We start from the raw sequence: 20,665 nt of genomic DNA on the forward strand, positions 1-20,665 counted from the left end.
GACCAATTTTTATTGGCTAAAATGGAAGGCTGTTAAGAAATTGTGTACAGAGATTAACGAAAGGTTGGTTTAATTAGGAAAAACCCTGAGAATCTCAGAAATGAATATGAAATTATTTTATCTTTAGATCAGCCACAAGGTGAATTATTTAAATGTAATGAATCATTAATATTCCCATTTTGGTAGAAATTATTTTTTTGTTCTTTTTTTTGTGGCTTATTTATGGAAATTATTTTTCTTCTTCCATAGGCCCACTGGGAAGGCCTCACAGGCAGGATAACTTTCAACAAAACCAATGGCTTAAGGACAGATTTTGATTTAGATGTGATCAGCCTCAAGGAAGAAGGTCTTGAAAAGGTACTTGACATGTTCATCCTATTTGCTTGGAGAATAATGTGAAGTATTAAAAAAAAATTAAATACTTTCCCTGTATGAGAGATCTATTTATACCATGTTACAACTGCATCATATTGAATGTAGGTTCATGTTTGTGCTCTTAAGTAGGAGGTAGCCTTTAATAACCTTATAAAAAAACCCCTTATGTTTATGGTGATGGAAATAGAATTAACTCACAATTTGGAAGTTGAGGTAAAGTATTACTTAGGACAACTTCAGCATTTTGTTTTGGGCAATGTGTTATGCTAGAACTATGGGAATGTGTACTACCTTCATTAGCTAGGGTCTTTTTACCATTATAATTAAGAAACACTTGGGTTTTGCTCTGAATATTTGCGTATACAGCTCATATCCATAGAGCGATTACAGAATATCAGTCACCAGATATAAATAATCAACATAGAACCATAGAACAGTAACAAAAATGATAGAGTAGCATTTTTAAGTATAACAAGTTAAATGCTTAAGACAATTTTGTAGGGTGCTCAAGAGACGGTAAATAACAAGCATATATTTTGCAAAAGAGGATGATGGAAACAGAGGGCTGGATACTGAGCTGAGTGTTTCTAGAAGTAGGGCTGGGGGTTTCTAGAGATGGTTTGTTATCTTTTAATCAGGTTTTGTTAGGAAATTCTGGGGAGATGGGGTAATAATGTGGGGAGGAATCTGAATGTCGAGGTGAAATTTAAACAGCTTTCTGTTTTAAAACAAGAAAGCAAATGGAGAGTATCTGTCCCGCTCCATAAGCGCTAAACGTACAGTCAACAGGGATTTGCTCAACCCCAGTCCAAAATTAAGGTTGATAGCAATACATTGAAAGAAGTGCAGCACACCCATAATTTGGACCAGGCTTGAAATTCTACTCCCTGGAAGTCAATGGTTTCCCATTGATTTTAATAGTGCCAGAGTTGCAGCACAGATTTTCAAAACAGTTGCTCAGCTCCACTTTAGGTCCCTAAATGAAATGGCCAGTGTTTCAGAAGTGTCCAGTGCACTGGACAGGTCATTGTTTTTGAAAGAGTTCCTGGGTGCTGAACAATTTTGAAAATTTGGCCACATATGTAGGTGTTTCAGTGGGAGCTGCTGGAGGATGAGCTCCATTGAAAATCTACTACATAATGCATGACCTTATTCAACTGACTCCAAAAGAAGGTTATCAAGTGTGGCTTAATTCAGCTACATTACAGAGGGGAAGAGAAACATACAGAGCTTCATTTCTCATTTCATCTTCAGCTTTCTTAAGATAGCTGTGGATATACCGTGCCTAACAATAGGCACCCATGTCTGAAATTTTGGCCTGATTTCTCTCCCAATCCATGTCCAATGTAACATGTGCAGAGGTTAACAAGGAAGAGGTTAATCTTTCCCTCTAACTAAGAGAGGCATCATGTATGCTTGTGCTGAATACAGGAATATAGTGGAGCAAAGCTGGGTCTGCTGAGAGAAATGACATAATACTTTAGTCCACTATGGGCCAAATTTTGTGAGCTGTGGGGATTTGGGATTGAGTCTGATTGAAAGAGGAAGACTGTCTTGGAAAATGTGTGGAGCAGAGAAGAGAACCAGGAGAGGGGATGTAGAGATGAGCACTCACCAGCTCTGAAAATCAGACCTCTCATTTAAGTGCCTACACTTTATGAATATAGGTGCCTAGCTATAGGAAAACACATTTGAAAACTTTGCTCTGAGATATGAAAGTGATTGCAAATGACAGGAGCAGGTTGTCATAATACAACTGTAGTAGCATGTATCATCGAATCAGTAAATACAGCATAAACAATTAAAGCAGAGTGTAAATCAGGAGTCCATCAAGTATCAAAATAGGGAACTTTTATTTTTAACTTTCAGAACTCTAATAGCAACAATCATATGAAACCACCGAAATCCACCTTCAAGGACACGAAGGCATCTGGCAAAAGCCCCTCTTATTCAGAGATATAACCATCACAAGAGCCTCACTTAGGTTGAGTGAGTGTCTAACTTGAATCAGAGGTCTTAGTCCAGCTGGGCTCTTAAACTGGAACATTTCCAGGCTGGAATGAGCTCAGGGGGCTATAGACCAGATTTATAGTCCCTTGGTTCCACCTTTTACTGGTTTTAGTTAATCAGTGCTCTCCACTCAATCTGCCTCACTTTTTTTTTTCTTTATATACGTATTTGTAAATACATATTTCCTTTCTCATTAAACCGCTTTTCCACCTTACAACTTCCAATCAAGAAGATGTAAAGGGCCAACAGCAACAAAGCACCTAAAATAGAACAAAACAATACAAACCAACTAATATTGAGTAGGTTTCGGAGTAGCAGCCGTGTGAGTCTGTATTCGCAAAAAGAACAGGAGGACTTGTGGCACCTTAGAGACGAACCCATTTAGTTTTCCACTCTTCAATAGGGAGTTGCTGTCCTTGCAATACTAAATTCTTAACAGCAGGCGGAACAATATAAAGTTATAAATTGCATTTACAAGCCCCTCATATGTGGCTTCCCTTAGCTCCTGAGAAAGCTTTGCCAAATACTGCCCCAAGGTACGAATGCCCAAATCTTACTTCTACTATACAGAGCAGAAGAAGTCAATTTTGCAATATGCAACAGGATTCTCATTTCCTTTTTCCATAAAGCTTTATGTATAACTGAATAAAGGAGTTTAATGTAAATAATATTCATTGTTATATTAATCCTATCCCAAATCCACTACTAGAGGCTTCATATTAGCCTAGTGGCAATGATACAACCACAGAGCCTCAAACTGGTTATTCCTCAAGCACGTTTAAGAATGAAGATTTATAGTAGATTCTTGATTCAGCAAGAGAGCAAGTGGTATTAGCAGTAACTGAGATATGACCACCAAAGAAACGGACAGCCAATTGCAGAAAATGTTACTTTATCTGTGTGAATGCCAGGTGGGATACATATGCTTGAAGTGCAAGCTGACTTCCATTCTGGAAGAAAAAGTGAAGGGTCTGAAACAGTAGGAGAAGCTGAATCAGTTCACGAAGGGAGGGACTGTTATGAGAGACCCAGCCACTTGAGACCAAGGATGGGATGGATATGGTGAAGTATGAAGGGAGACAGACAACAAGGAAGAAGAGAAGGGAAACAGTATAGAGCTTGTCAAGGTTCCTTCCCGACTCTGAACACTAGTGTACAGATGTGGGGACCTGCATGAAAGACCCCCTAAGTTTATTCTTACCAGCTTAGGTTAAAAACTTCCTCAAGGTACAAACTTTTCCTTGTCCTTGAACCCTATGCTGCTACCACCAAGCATGTTAAACAAAGAACAGGGAAAGAGCCCACTTGGAGACGTCTTCCCCCCAAGCCCTACACCCCCTTTTCTGGGGAAGGCTTGATAAAAATGCTCACCAATTTGCATAGGTGAACACAGACCCAAACCCTTGGATCTTAAGAACAACAAAAAAGCAATCACGATCTTAAAAGAAGAATTTTAATTAAAGAAAAAGTATAAGAATCTCCTCCGTAAAATCAGGATGGTAAATACCTTACAGGGTAATCGGATTCGAAATATAGAGAATCCCTCTAGGCAAAATCTTAAGTTACAAAAAGACACAAAAACAGGAATATACATTCCATTCAGCACAACCTATTTTTACCAGCCCTTTAACAAAAGGAAATCTAACGCATTTCTAGCTAGATTACTTACTAACTTAACAGAAGTTCTGAAGAGCATTCCTGACCTGGTCCCGGCAAAAGCATCACACAAACAGACAGACACTTTGTCTCTTCCCCCCAGCTTTGAAAGTATCTTGTCCCCTCATTGGTCATTCTGGTCAATTGCCAGCAAGGTTCTCTTAGCTTCTTAACCCTTTACAGGTGAAAGGGTTTTGCCTCTGGCCAGGAGGGATTTTATAGTTCTGTATACAGAAAGGTGGTTACCCTTTCCTTTATATTTATGACAGAGCTGTTCAACCTAGTCACCAGTGACACACACTCTGGCCTTCATGAGTTAGGGAATAAATAGACTAAAAGGAGACTGAGGACAATCAGTCTCCTGAGTAATGATTGAAAGGGAGCCACCAGAAGCAAGAGTTAAGTTATTTTGACTGGCAAATGGTTGTTATGGAAATATGGTCCAAGCCATCAACAGTCATTTTTTTTTAATATTCTGGATCCTTAGACAGAAAAAAGAATACTACAAGACGGGCCAAAGAGAACCTAAATAATGGTAATGAATATCCACTTATTGCAGTCCACATGGAAGTAAATGAGAAAAGTGGGGCTAATAGTTCTGTAGAATCAAGGATGACTTTAGAGGCATGGGAATAGAACTGATTATGACAGCAATACAGCTGAGCATCACAGAGAGTCTACCTGTGCCACATGTGAGTGTGAAGAAGGGAGAAGACTGATTCTGGAGAATAGCCAGTGAGTACTAGCTGATGGAACAGAGAGAAGGAGCTTATTTTTATGGAGCACTACAAGGCTTTCTTTGATGAGAGAGGAATGGTCTGCAATAGATCTCCATTTCATCAGAAGAATTAACAAACATGGATTTAAAACTGAGCTTGCTAAATAGATTTTAAGCTAGGGTGGTGGGTATATGATTCCTATTTGAAAATGAGAAAGGATGGAAATGATCTACAGACACACACATATGTATGTGTGTATATATATAACAACAAACATAAGTATTTATGTACTTTACAAAAAATACGGGGAATACATAATAACTAGAAGGGATACAGTTATCAAAACTGGGTATTATTATTGGTGGGTACCTTGAGGAAGAGATGAAGTAGCACTGTGGGCCTGATTCTGAGAGGTGCTGAGCACCCTCAGCTTTGATTGATATGAGAGAGTTGAGGATGTTCAGACCCTCTCAGGATCCGGCCCTATAATATGTTTCAGAAGCATTAACAAAACCAATGTGATGCAATTTAATAATGAATAACAGTGAAATACAGGAATAAAATAGTTGGATACAGGAAACAAAAAAATAAAAAAGCAAGCATCTGGTACAGACACAGAGGACTGGAGGAGTATAAGAACAATAAGCAGCATAAACTATGCCAGACAAGCTTGATTGCTTTTTTTTTTATAGAAATACAAAATTAGTGGATGAAAAGAATACAGTGGATATAATATGTTTGGACTTCAGTAAAGTATTTGATACTGTATTTCATAATCTTATTTGAAAAATTAATGCAAATTGACTTGGATAGAAACAGTGTCATGTAGATTGAAAGCTGTCTGAAACACCATCAACAAAAAATATTGATAAATGACAACATGTTGAACTACAGGAAGTGTCTATTGTCTTCCATAGTGATCTGTGTTATGTCTGGCCTTATTAAACATAATTTTAGGTCTGGAAGAGGGAGCAAAAAACATGTTAATTAAATTGACAGTTGATACAGTTGAAATTAGGAGATATGAACCACAGTCAAGACAAAAGTGAAACAAAGAGCCGCAGAGATTAGAAATTTGGGAAGAAAATGCAGTCAGAAATTTTTCAGTTTGGAAAAGATTGGAGATATACATCTGGAGGAAAATAATCTAAAACACACATACCTAAGAGAAGGGAGAAACTTGGGAAGCAGTAAGAGATGGCAAAATAGACATAGTAGGCCATGGAGGTTAAAAAATCTAAAACAAAAAACCACTAGTTTGAGCTGCCTGCTACAAAGGTATCACAGAGCAGGAAGTTAGTAATCCCTTTCTATGTGTTTTATTGTGACCTCACTGAAATATTGCATTCATTTTGGGTTATTACCAAAATATATTGACAAACTGCAGTAAGAACAACAAAAATAATCGGGTGGAGAAATTGGCTTTAATAGAAAATTGAAGAGTTTAAGTATTTTATTTTAGGTAAATAGTGACTGAGAATGATATATTGGTTTATAAGCATTTGAGTACACACAACAAAGATGGGGAAGTGAGTAGAACTATGAAATTAACAAACTGGAAAATTATGGCTATATATTGTGGTAAACTTTCTCACAGTTAGGTGGCTCAAGCAGCAGAATAGCCTTCAAAGAGAAGTGGTGGAAGACCCATCTCTTGCGACTCGTAAAACTGTACTAAATAAAAACCTTAGATAGTGCAGTAGGGAATGATCCTGCATCAGAATGACCATGCCTAAGGGTTTGTCCATATGGGGACATCCAGGAAAATTAATTTGAATTAACTAAAGGTGTGAATTTGAAGTGGATTAGTTAAACCACATTAAATTCCTGTTGTTCAGAAATAAAATGGCCTTAATTTGGTTTAGTGTAATTATTTTCCAAAGTAATTAAACTGAAATACCACCACTTTAATTCTGCAGGAGAGTGTTCACACAGAGATTTAATATGGCTTAACAAATCCACTTGAAATTCACCTGAAATTAATCCAGATTAATTCTCCTGGATGCTCCCATTTTTGAAAAATATTGGCCTTAGAGAATAATAGACCTGTAAGCAATAAAACACTATGAATGTACAAATAGCAAGAAATGCCAGACAAACCTGATTTTTTAAAATAATACATGAAAATGAAGAATTAGAGTTCAGTAAACAACGTATAGCAGAATCTCCTTAATGAATTTGGACATAGTGAAACCTAAATTAAGTACAGTGCAACAATTTGGGAGTGTCAATCTATTATAAAAAGCAAATTATCACTCTGATTATAGTGAAGGATAATTTATAATAAGGCTGTTCTGCGGGGGAAAATTACTTTAAGTTGGTCCCCACTATACCTGGACTTTAATATAGCATTTGATACATTGTGTCATGAAATATTACTAGCAAAACAAGAATAAAATTGCCTTGGACAAGAACACTATCAAATGGACTGAAAATTGGCTGAAAGACATGAATATATGGCATGAATTGAGTTGAAAAATATTGTCCAGTATTACACTGCAGGACTGGGTTATATTTTATATCTTCATTAATGACCTGGAAGGAGGAGTGCATGGCACATTACTTAAATTAACAAATATGAAAGTGAGAGGTATATTACTATGCAAATGCCAGAGAGGACAAACAAATGAACAAAAATCTGGAGAGATCAGAAATATGTGCAATAACAAAATGAGTTTCAAACAAGTAAGTTAAATATTTTTGAGGAAAATGGAATATGGAACTCGGAGATTAAATGGGAAGGACTTAAATGGGAAGTAGTAATACCAAAAAGATGATAGCTCAGATTTTGAATAAGCACTATAGAAATGTCTAATAACTATAAAAAAATGAGAGAGCAGCAAACTATATAGGAGCTTGTCATGTGTTATGGGACAAAAAGCCAATGTGATTTTGGCTGCACATTTGACAAATTTGCATCACAGACCCTCGAGATGATGATCCCTCTTATTGCAACACTAAAGGCACCACATCTAGATCAGTACATGCATGTTTGGGCACCTCTCAGTCAGAAAAATGTCAACATTTTGAGGGTAATTCTGAAAATAACAGCGAAAGAACATTTGGTTATTTATAAAAATGACATTTTATCTACGGTCTAAGTAGGCAATAAATTGCATAGAAAGTCTCATTTGACTGACACACAGTAAATTCCTCTGTAGTCTAGACATGAATTCAGCCAAGCTCTGTTTCAATATGAGTACAATACACGTCTTACAGAGTCTGAGGATTTGTATTAAATCAGATTGTTCCTGGCAAATATAGTAGCTTTGAATGGAATATGAGGGTGTTCAACAGGAGGCTAAAAACTTGATTTCTTACATTTCCACAGAAAGTGGAATAGAATTTTTTCACAAATAATTTTTTGCTAGATTGTTATTGACATGACTAAAAGCAGAATTTTACAACGTGATATGTGGTAACACAAAAAGACCACTTCAAACATTTTGCAGCAGATTTGTTGAGGCTGTTCTGGAGCTTTCAGAAGAACTAAGCTAAATCACTGCCTTTTCCCAGATACTTTATTTTAGATTACTATAGAATCTGCGGGCCTTCCTTTGCACAGTGATATTTTTCTCCACACCTTCGACTAACTGCTCATTTGTGAATTCTGATAGTGTTTACATTAGTCTTCCAAGGTTGTTTTTTTTTTATTCTGGCACAAATAATTGTGCAAATTCAAACTTATTTTATTCACGTTTGAAGTTCTTTCCATGAACATGTGTGGGAGGAAACTCAGTTACTCTAATCTTTGTGGAAAGTGAATACAAGATGTTTGAGCACAAATGAAGCTAATTCATTTTAAAATGCAAGTGGATATTTCCAGACCATATCTTTTGGTATTGCTGAACTCTATATTTTTTTGGAGAACACACTGAATATTTTTAGGAGACTTCTGATATCCTTTCAGTTTTTTTTTATTATGTTTATATTGAGCCAGTGTCAGATAAATGTCACGAAAACCCTGTTAATATTGTAGTGAAAGGATCTATTTGATTGATTGACCCAGTGGAACTGTGTATATACCTGCCTACAAATAACTGATTTCTCTTAATCATAAGACATACAGTTCTGTTAGTAGAGATTAATTACATAACAATTAAGGCCCTACTTGAATTGCGGGATGATTGTCAAAAAATTGCAGCAGAGTTGAGGACAAACCATGGAAAAGTAATAACTGCAGTAATAAAGTCTATTAATTTCCTGTGATTTTCTGCTGTCTGCCACCCGGGGCTGAGAGCAGGGGCCTGGGGCTGAGAGCAGGAACAAAAGGCTCAGAGCAGCGGTTCCCAATATCATCTGCCCATGGCTGAAAGCAAGGGCCTGGGGCTGACAGCACCCCTCCTGCCCCTGGGGGCTTCCACTGTCAGCCCTGCACACGGCAGGGCTCCTGCTGTCAAAATTGCAGTGGAAGCCTAATATTGTGGAATCTGCAATTTCCGCAATATGTCAAGCTAAATAGACCCTTAATAATAATATAATTCTGAGAGTCAGTAACTGACTGTCTTATCTGTGGTTCAATAAAGATTTCTCCATTTTCTGCTCCTTGTCCCCTTCTGTTATGTTTGGTTCATCTGTATCTTAGCAGCACCCCAAGACCTTTTTGACATTGCTGGCTGCCTTTCTATTGGAGAACAATGTGAAAGTCAATGCTGAATGTTGATCTCCAAGTAGTCCAAAAGCCTAGTTTTTTATAAATATGTATCCTGTAGGAACATACACTTGTAGTTTTCTTTGGCTGCAACTAAAAATTGTGAGTGTTTAGGGCCTGTTTATGCACCCTTATTCACATGAGATTCTTACTCACAAGAGTAATTTAAGTGACGTCATGAGGCTACTCACATAAGGCTACTTATGTGAATAAGGATTTGAAGATTAAATTCTCCTCCACAACTGTCTTAGATCTGATGATAAAGTTTTGCTCATAACTGCAATTGCTATGTAAACCTCCCTTTAAACTTGTACCTTATAATACTCAACATGTTTAGATTGCCATAGAGAGGCTAGATTGCAATTATACATAATAAATTACCTTGGTTGGATTCCACTACATTTTTTGCCTTAAGGGAATTATTTGGTTTCCAGTTTTAATAAACATACATAACTAAATCTATTCAGTTCTTAAGACTGTTTGAGAATTAAAACAATTGCACTAAACAAATTGACTGCTGCGGATTTGGTGCCAACGTTAATCTTCATCTTTTACTTTCATTCATGGAGAAATAGCTTTTAGTAGAATGTTGATATGTTGTATTACTTGCGAACAATAACAGTGTCTGTCATATCTATGGTATAAATTGTTGACGCTTTGCTCACCCAAAAGAGAGAATGTGTAAGATGGCACACCTATGTCAGTCTGGCCCTCCATTTCCTTCAATTTTTAAAATTCTTTATTCACAATTTTCAAAAAAGATAAACAGAATGCAGTAACATGCAACTATCAGTATATCTATTTAGATAAAATAGTAGGTTTTTTTTTTTTACACACAAAGAAATTCTCCTTTAAATGATGCAACCACTTATGAGACTAGATAGGTTTGGTTAAGGAAAACCAAAATTCTAATGTGGTAATCCTCAGTGACTCACAAATGTGGTTAGATTAACTGAAACACATGTTATGTTCATAGAATCATAGAATATCAGGGTTGGAAGGGACCTCAGGAGGTCATCTAGTCCAACCCCCCCTGCTCAAAGCAGGACCAATCCCCAATTTTTGCCCCAGATCCCTAAATGGCCCCCTCAAGGATTGAACTCACAACCCTGGGTTTAGCAGGCCAATGCTCAAACCACTAAGCTATCCCTCCCCATGTTGAAAGATGTAGTGGAGGAAATTACTTTAATTGCCTACAGGTATCAGAATTTTTAGGCAGGCTTAATAAAATAAAATATTGTTTCCTGAATTTAAGATTTGAAATGGATAATATATACATATGGAATTGCCATAAGTATCTCCTTAGGGATCTGCATCTGTATTATTCATAGACGACTTTCCTGAGGCGAGGCTATAGTCGCTGAATATGCTGGAAAGCTAGTGGAGATTAACCTAACCTAACCCTACCCAGTTCAGTCTTGTACTGGAACAGCATTGACAAACCCAGGTCACCCCTAGTCTCAGCCTTCTCTTCCCCAGCTCCTACCTTATCTCTCCCCTTCTTGCCAGTTCTCTTCTACAAGTGACCTATCACTGCTTTCCCCAACATCTCTGCACTTTGCCCACCGTTTTATGGGTGGCTGAGTGATGGAGGCAGCAGCAGAATGAGGCGGGGAGCTGTTCCTTCCCTTCCCTGCCTGGGCTCCTGCTGGTTACTAATCACCCCAGGATTTTGCTGCTTTTTTAGCCAGTGGGTGCCAATTTCTGATTGCCCCCTTGCAACTGGTTTCCAGTTTGCGTTGACTGACTGGGCAGCACTGCTTTAGAACCCTGTGGTCTGGAAATTCAGTAATAGTTACTCCCCAAAGGATATTCACATGTACAAACTGAAACATACTACTATGTAAGGTTATTCAAGTTCCTTACTTACTCAGATTTAAAGGCGCTCCACCTTATTTTCCAGAGGGGTGAGGAAGAGAGCTCACATCAGTGTATGAAAAGTAGCTTAAGGCCCTTTCTGAACAAAAACTGCCCTGAGTGGCACTACTGTGTGTGTGTGTGTGTGTGTGTGTTGGGGGGGAGGGGTGGAGTACACACCCCGTGTGTGTGTGTGTGTGTGTAGGGAGTACAGCAGCCCAGGAAGTGGGGTGGAGGGGGTTCAGCAGCAGTGAGGAAAGGGAAAACAAATACTGCTTCCTGAGGGTCTCCCTTCACACCCCCGAGAAAGGGAAAGCGAGAAGCTCAGGGGTGGCAACGGCATGGGAGGTGGAAGGGGAGGGATGAGAGTGTGACTGGGGTCCCCAGGGGCTGAGGTGTGGCACCACCTCACCAGGCACAGGGATTGATTGAGCCAGTGGTGGGGATCCCCTCCTACACCAGGCTCAGCTCTCACAGTCTAAGCATCAGGTTGGACACTGACTGGGTGCGTCAGGCATCTCTGACCCAATTTTGTCAGTGTTCTGAGTGGGGATTATACACCATAATGAACTAAAATAAGACAAGGGAACCAAAATAGTCTTACACCTAAAGAGAAGTGCTAAGGTATGGATTTATCACTTGGTTATTCAAATTTTACACTCATGTAATTGTTGATTTTAGTGGGCATAACACTGGAGTAATGCAGCCCCATAAGACACAATCTGAACTCCTTACTTAGGCAAAACTCCTATTGACTGTTTCTGGGATAAGGACTTCAAGGCCCTAAGTGTCAGAAGATATATGTACAGAATCTTATCAGCAAATCAATCACACTATTCCACTTAATAAAATTGGAATCTTCCCTATAATATTTTCCCCAAAATATCTTTTTTTGCCCTTATGCTAATTATGATGAGAAGAAGGGATAAATCCGTTTTCAGAAGGGATACTGTAAGCTCTGCAAATGAATTCCTGTCTGCTATCAAGTTATCATCAGAGGTGGTTTATCTAGGAGAATGAAAGTTTAAATGGGAAATTAAGCACTCAGAGTGACTTTAGAAATTCTTTGCATCATTTTGCCCTTAATGTCACACTTCACCAGGCACAATTTGAAGTACAGTGAATCATACTTTAAACAAGCAGACTTTAATATAACGGCAGCAGATAATGTAGTAGAGGTGAATAATAAGCGTTAGCAGTCTTAACTTCTCCTTTACAGTATTCTCTCTTAGGTGCCTAATAGAATTGATGGACAATTTATAAAGTGCATATGCTGTTTTTATAGATTGGAACTTGGGATCCAGCAAGTGGCCTTAACATGACAGAGAATCAGAAAGGAAAACCAGCAAACATCACAGATTCCCTATCCAATCGCTCTTTAATTGTTACTACCATCTTGGTAAGTAATTATATTTGCATTCCTTTTCTGGAAATACGGATGTACATAAAAGTGGATAGAAAAAGTTGTACTAATTACATCGATAATGAATAATATGTCATGTATTTTACAGTTATTTAGCAATTACTTTGTAATGAATGAGCTACAGTGTTAATTTAGTCATGGATTTTTATTCTGGTCTAAATTGATGTAAATTTACTCTCACTTTAGTGCTATCTCATTTAATAATTTAGGTTTGCTTATTATTGGCAAAAAAATTGTACAAAACAAATTAATCAAGACTTTTTTAATGTCATATTTAGAAAAAAAAATGTAGTGATTCAAATCAACTAGAAAGATGATTAGGCCACTGACTCAAATTCAGAACACTGTCCCTACTTTTTGTCAGTCGATAATGCCATAAGGTTTTATTGTCACAAACAGTAGCAAGTGTTTTCCGTCTTTTTAATCAGAATTATCTTGAAAATTTTAAGTAAGCCTTCTTTTTAATCATATGAAAGGATTTTTATTCTTAGCAATTATCTTAAATTAAATGAACAATTTTCCTCAACGTTATTTTCATCCTCATTACTAAATTAACACCAGTGAGCCAGGTATTTTAACTTTCTTGTATGTATATTTTCAATGATAATACAAATTAATATTCACTAATATCTGTACTGTTATTTTAAAACAGTAATTTTAATTTTAACTCAAAAGAAGTTCTCCAAGGGTTTATGCTACTTGACTCCCACCATTCTGCATTTACAAGCATCAGAATGCAACATACTATTCCTTTTATTGGACTAACTTCGGTTGGTGAAAAAGACAAGCTTTTGAGCTTCACAGAGCTCTTCTTCAGTACTCACAGAGAATCACAGCTAAATGCAAAGTGGAATAGATTGTTTAGCATAAGTAGTTAGCAGAGATATGCCTGCTTCTGATGATGACCTGAGAGAGACTGGGGGTTGTTTGAAGACCAGAAGTGGGGGTTCATTGCTTTCACTTCTGGGCTTCAAACAACCCATCCAACCTTATCATCAGAAGCAAGCTCCCCAGAGACCGGCACATACCGACTCAAAACGTTACAAGATCCTGCCAGAAAAGATAACAATATATAATATATATGATGATATAAGACAAAAACATCATTTTATCTGAGGATGAACACTTTTCACAAAGCCGTCACTCTTATCTGATCTATCCGTCCTCATCCTTATAGGCAACCTGTACAACACTTTCAAAAGAGGAGCCTGAGAGCTTAAATTAATAATTCTGCTAGACACTAAACATCATGGACTGAACAGAGACATTGGGTTTATGGCTTATTAAACCAATCTGAAACCCACTAATCCCATTTTTTTCTTATGACTGCAGAGGTGTTAATGGTCCACTTCACCTGGAATGTGTGCTAACTACTTATGCTAAACAAATCTGTTCCACCTGGCTTTTAGCTGTGACACTGGGAGTATCTTTTCCAGACCAGAAGAAGAGCTTTGTGCAGCTTGAAAGCTTGTCTCTCTCACCAACAGAAGTTGGTCCAATAAGATATATTTGTTTATTACCTCACCTACATTGTCTCTCTAATATCTTGGGCCCGCCACGGCTGCAACTACATTGCATGCACACTATTCCTCTAATTCTGCTGTCCAATCAGAAGGGTGATGGTTCTGTGTCGTATCTGAACTGACATTCAGACAATGCTGGCAACTTAGGTTTATTTTAAAATTTCAAACTGGATTTTCATAGGTTAATAGATTTATAATGCCAAAAGGGGCCATTGTGCTTATCTAGTCTGACCGCTTTGCATAACACAGGCCATAGTAGTTTACCTAATAATTTTTGCGTCTTGCCCAAAAACCTGTTTGAACTACAACATATGTGTTAGAAAAATATTGATTCTTGATGTAAAGACTCCAAGCGATGGGGCCTCAACCAACATCCCTTGGGAACCTGTTCCAATGGTTAAATATCCTCAGTTAAAAATATGCAATTTATTTCCAATTTGAATATAACTAACTTCAACTTCCAGCCATTAGATATTTTTAGAACTTTGGCTGCTATATTTAAAAGAACCATGCAATATCATCATCCTCCTGTATAGGTAATTACAGACCATGATCACATCATCTCTTATGTTTCTTCTCCATAAGCTTAAGACTGAACTCTTTAGTCTCTCATTGTAAGATGTGTTTTACAGAATCATTCTTTCACTTCTTCCCTAAGCCCTCTTCAAGTTTTCAACATCCTTTTTAAAAAATGTGCACTCCAGAAATGAATGCTGCATTCCGGTAATGGTCTCACTAATGCCATATACTAAGGTAATAATGCTCTCCTCCCTGCCCACCCCCAATACTTTGTTTACATCCAGGTATCATCTTAGATGTTTTTGCCACTATGTCACACTAGGAGCTCATGTTCAATTGGTATCAGTAATGTTTCCAAAATCCTTTCCAAAGTTGCTGTTCTCCAGAAAATATAATACCCAGTCCAATTAGTATGGCCAACATTCTTTATTCTTAGATGTATGTTCGTGTATACATCTTATGTTAAAAGTCCTGTTGTTTGAGTGCATCCATTTTACCAAGCAATCCAGATTGCTCTGTATCAGTGACCTGGCCTCCTCGTTATTTCCTACCCAACCAATCTTTGAATCATCTGCCAAATTCCTCAGTAATGATTTTATATTTTCTTCCATATCAGTGATAACAATATTGATCCATGAACCAAACCCTGCAGGACCCCACTAGAAACATCTCCTCTAACTGGCGATTCTCCATTAACAATTATATTTTGAGATCTATGGGTTAGCAAGATTTTAATCAATTTAGCATATATGTCATATTAATTTAGTAGAATGGCAATTATTTTAGTCAGAATGCTGGCTTTGCAAAAAGGTAAAATCCATCAGTGCAACTAGTGGCTTTGCCTGTATGTGCCAGAGGTGTGCATTAGAATGGCCACATAAGTTTTTGTAACTGGGGCAAATTCCCGGTGTAGACAAGAGCTACATTTTCTTCAGGGTAATTTTTGGTTGCTGGTTGTGTAAACATCTGTCTTCATCCCACACTTCCAGATGGAATGCATAATTAAGAAAAGAAATTGGAGGATATTCAAATGGGTGTTATTAGCTGCTCATTTGTAGTGCAGTAATTCCCTTTTTACACCTTAATTACTGTTTGCTGAAGGCTTGGGTAACTGTAATAATTCTTGTTAACTGAAAACAAAAGAAACGGGGAGGGAGGTGCTCAAAATAATTGAAGGTCCAAAAGCCTCTTCTGCGCCTTTTGATATATAAGTAGGCTTGGAAAGATTATATTTTTATCAGTAAAAGTTGGTAAATGTCAACTTCACCGTACACACACAAACTGACAAAAAAAGATTTCCATTGATAATTTAAATTTACAGGTAGGCAAAGTAAGAAAAATGCTGCTTTTATAATGATTATGGTTTGGTTGAGGGATATTTACTTCATCTATTTTGACATGTGATGTTGACATTTTGTGTTTTAGTGTTTTGCAAAGCTTTAACATTTTGAATGTCAATGTCTATTGTCATTAAATAGTTATTGTCTGTCACTATAAGAATATAGCCTCTGAAGGGCAGCGTGGTATCAGTGCTGGCTGAAAACTAGGGAAAACAAAGATAGTGTGGAAAATTACACAGCTGGCATGCCAGATGTATGCCATTGCTGATCCATCTGTAACACATGGTATATGCCAGCCACTTTGCTAGATACTACATCGATAGGCAGGGAATCTGAGAGAGAGAATCTCCAGTGCAACTATAGAAATGCAAAGATATAGCATGGAAAACCATCATTTTCGCTTTATTTCTACACTTTTGTTTCCTTTCTCGCATTTTAAAATATTGTCAGAAAAGACTACTTGGCTCAATTACCCTGACAGCATGGATTTTGCAGCAGGGCTAATATCTCATTTAAATCAGCCCCATTACTGCACTGTGTATGTATTATGTGTATGGATGATACCTTGGTTATTTTCCTTTGCTGTCTGGCCTGCTTCCCAAGAGCTGTTATTTTTAAGAACCTTATTTCTGCTTGTTTCACTGCTTTCTAAAATTCGAAACAGTGCTCTGTTTTTCTTTTATATAGTAAAGGTGGTTGCAGGTAGTTTAAAGATTGTGACTATGACCTGCTTCCTACCTTATCTTTTGTAAATGGCTATATATGCCCAGAGAAAAAATAAACAAACTGGCATTTCATAGATTCTAAGGCAAGAAGTGGCCACTGCATAGCACAGGCCATAGGAAGCAAAGGCTACCAGGGACCTTCAGGTATATCAGCACTGCAGGTGGGAGTAAGTCTCCAAGCCCATGTAGAGAAACTCATAGCTCGAGCTATCACGCTAAGAATAGCAGTGTGGACATTGCAGGGTAGACATAACCCACTGTCCAGTGTAAGCCCAGGGTTAGTAGAACTTGAGTTAGCAGACTCTGAGTTTGTTAACCTAGGCTTGAGCATCTGTACTCATTTGCAACCCCAGATTAGAATTGTTGAACGCTAGGTCCCAACTTGGGGCTCCAAGGTCTACACTTCATTTTGAGGGCCCTCTCATATCCCAAACTTCCTAGCACCTCCCAAAATGTAGCCACACTAGCCCTGTTCATGGTGCAGTGTGGGAAAACTTGATTGTCCACCAAACTTGATTGTCCAAAGGACATAGAAAGTCAGCCCATGGGATTGTGGGATACTTTTGGCCGACTCCAGAGCACAAGTCAAGGAGGGCTACACCTAAGATGGGTCCCAGCTTGACTCAGGTTCAAACACTCCACCCCATGTGAGGTCCTGAGACTCTGGGTTAGCACAATTTGTTTGTAGACAAAAGCGGGGTTAGACCTGAGCTTGAGTTCGAACCCTGAGCTTACATTGCAGAGTAGACATACCCTATGGGTCTGAGTTTGGGTGGCTAGCCTGAGTCTTCGCTGGAGCTGCAATGTTCACACTTCTATTTTTAGCATGCTATCTCAAGCCCTGCTAGCATGAGTCTGGCTACCTCGGGTTGGGAGGCATTCTCACAGCTGCAGTGTAGACTACTCCAGAGCCAGGACTTCCATGCTCCTGGGCTGCTCACCTTCTTACCTGATTGACTGCCTGAGCTCCAAGAAGCTTGGAGAGCCTTGGAAACTTTTCAAAAAAGGTCAAAACTAAATGTCAGAATTCTTGTTCTGTGGAAATATTGAAATTTTGGGGTTTGATCCATTCTGGAATGTTTGTAGTGTGTGCTGTGTAGTTTTTGTTTGTTTTTGTTTGTTTTTGTTTGTTTTTTGTTTTGGAATTTCCCACTGAATGGAAATTCCAGTTTCTGGCCAGCTCTAGTTCTGATAAATCCTCTGAGAACTTCACAGTCTGTTGCTGAGGTCACCTTAAACATATTAAATGCCTTTGTTTGCATAATTTGTCCATGGACTGAGGGAATTCTGGAGTTATGTGGCTTTGTACATACATGTCTTATATGTTTGTGATGCTTTATAATTAGGCCTCTGATGTGAAAGCTATCTAATGTTTGGTTCAACCTTTATGATGGTGATAGCTCCATAATGACATTTATTTATCTGTGATGAGTGTCAAAGTATGACATCACTTGTGTATTTGAAATGCCCCCTATATTTTGAGTAATTGTCCCAAATGGTTGTCCTCACTTTCGGCTGAGATGTGTTTTTCCAGAAACTGAATATAATGGGCAGGTATAGTTGGCTGATGTGATAGAAACTATTGCGTTTCATTCTACGTGTTATAGGAGTGTGCAAGTCAGTCTTTAGCAAGAATAAAATACTTTATTTAGCTACTTTTCTATTTTTCACATTTTTTAAAAAAAGCAACATTTGAATTTTAACATATTTCTTCAATGTTAATATCTAAAACAAAAAAAAGCAATTAAAGATCAGGTTTTTTGCTTAAAATAGGACAATTTTAGAATGAACACAGACCTATTGTCAGGCAAATGTCCATTTTTCAAGAAGAAACCATCATTTTTACAAATTTGAGTGTTTTCAACATTTTTTTTATTTTGATTTGAATTTTAAACACCAAATATTTTCTTTAGTTTTACACCATAGCTCCCAACCTGTGCATATATGCATTATATGTATCCATGCAATATTCTATACGGAATTACATTAGGGATGCAAACAGGATGTTAGGAATCATTAAAAAAGGGATAGAGAATAAGACAGAGAATATCTTATTGCCCTTATATAAATCCAAGGTATGCCCACATCTTGAATACTGCATACAGATGTGGTCTCCTCATCTCAAAAAAGATATACTGGCATTAGAAAAGGTTCAGAGAAGGGTAACTAAATGATTAGGGGTTTGGAACGGGTCCCATATGAGGAGAGATTAAATAGACTAGGACTTTTCAGCTCGGAAAAGAGGAGACTAAGGGGGGATATGATAGAGGTATCTAAAATCATGAGTGGTGTGGAGAAAGTGAATAAGGAAATGTTATTTACTTGTTCTCATAATATAAGAACTAGGGGCCACCAAATGAAATTAATAGGCAGCAGGTTTAAAACAAATAAAAGGAAGTTCTTCTTCACACAGTGCACAGTCAATGTGTGGAACTCCTTGCCTGAGGAGGTTGTGAAGGCTAGGACTATAACAGGGTTTAAAAGAGAACTGGATATATTCATGGAGATTAAGTCCATTAATGGCTGTTAGCCAGGATGGGTAAGGAATGGTGTTCCTAGTCTCTGTTTCTCAGAGGGTGGAGATGGATGGCAGGAGAGAGATCAATGGATCATTACGTGTTAGGTTCACTCCCTCTGGGGCACCTGGCATTGGCCACTGTTGGCAGACAGTATATTGGGCTGGATGGACCTTTGGTCTGACCCAGTATGGCCATTCTTATGTTCTTATATGTAAAACCTAGTTTTACAAGAATTTCTTCCACATTTGTGAGAAAAAGGATATTTTTTTTTCATGTGCAAGGAACTGCAGTCTTATATTTAATGTCTGCTTTTTCCTCTTTCATTCCATGACAGTTGTGCTGCACACCGAGGAAAGAATTTTTTATCTAGCCTTCACAGTTCATTTGCTGATCATTTAGTTGTGTGGTCAAGCAACCTATTTTGAGAAATTGATTAATCAAGTAATTGATATCTGCTGGGTGTTTTAACTCTAGAAAATTGCTTGCACTTCCTCAAAAGACTACCGGTAATTTATTCTAATTTAAGATGGTGGTGTCTGTCAGGAAAGGTCTGGATCCCCTTTTTCTTCCTAGCAGACAAATTGTAGTCTTGACAATTACTCCATACATTATGGTGCTCAAAATATGAAGAACTTGTGTTGAAAATCTCCCTTGTGCTGAGACCCAGCACAATGGCTGTGTACCATGTAAGCCTTCAGAAGAGGGTTTAAGTGTAACTTACATGATGCACAGAGCCTGTGCTGACCCACTGGACAGACACAAATTTAATCTATATTGTATATGTTCTATGTTACTCTTAAAGATATACACAAGGGTTGAAAGGAACCTGAGTGTATGAAGGAATGCACTGGCATTACTACAGACTACAGTAGTTTGGAGTCAGTGCAACAAAATAAAATAGTTATTTTTCTCCAATATATACTTTCTAATGAAAATCACTTGCTGAGCTGAAGGATCACATGAGCTTTGGGAGAAAGGATGTCCATGCAGTTAAGGCTCTGGATAGTGAATCAGAAGTGTTTGCTCTGATTTCCAGGTCGGTAACACACATACTAAAGGATATTGGACCAGTTATCCATGATCTCATTGGTGCCTCAGTCCCCTGTATCTGAAATAGAGATAATACTTTCCTCCTCACAGGAATGTTGTGGGGATCAGTTCGTTATGACATATCATGTGGAGTCTGGAAGGGTTCTGTCCTGGATCTGGTACTATTCAGTATTTTAATTAATAACTTGGTGTGTATGCCTATAAAATTTGCAGATGACACCAAGCAGGACACTTTGGATTAGAATTCAAAATAATGTTGTCAAATTGGAGAATTGGTCTGAAATCAACAAGATGACAT

General features: G+C 37.9%; 1 protein-coding gene across 6 annotated transcripts in view; it reads left to right on the forward strand.

The window, feature by feature from the left end:
* GRIK2 (glutamate ionotropic receptor kainate type subunit 2) overlaps positions 1 to 20,665 on the forward strand; it is a 611,480-nt gene that overhangs the window by 318,025 nt on the left and 272,790 nt on the right. For all 6 annotated transcript variants that reach the window (XM_073336875.1, XM_073336874.1, XM_073336872.1 and 3 more), the window contains 2 exons: positions 250 to 357; positions 12,554 to 12,667. In XM_073336875.1, the coding sequence (XP_073192976.1) occupies positions 250 to 357; positions 12,554 to 12,667 (222 nt within the window). The remainder of the gene's footprint in view (positions 1 to 249; positions 358 to 12,553; positions 12,668 to 20,665) is intronic.

This window comes from Lepidochelys kempii, chromosome 3 (genome assembly GCF_965140265.1).
Source record: "Lepidochelys kempii isolate rLepKem1 chromosome 3, rLepKem1.hap2, whole genome shotgun sequence".
In the NCBI taxonomy this organism is placed as follows: Eukaryota; Metazoa; Chordata; order Testudines; family Cheloniidae; genus Lepidochelys; species Lepidochelys kempii.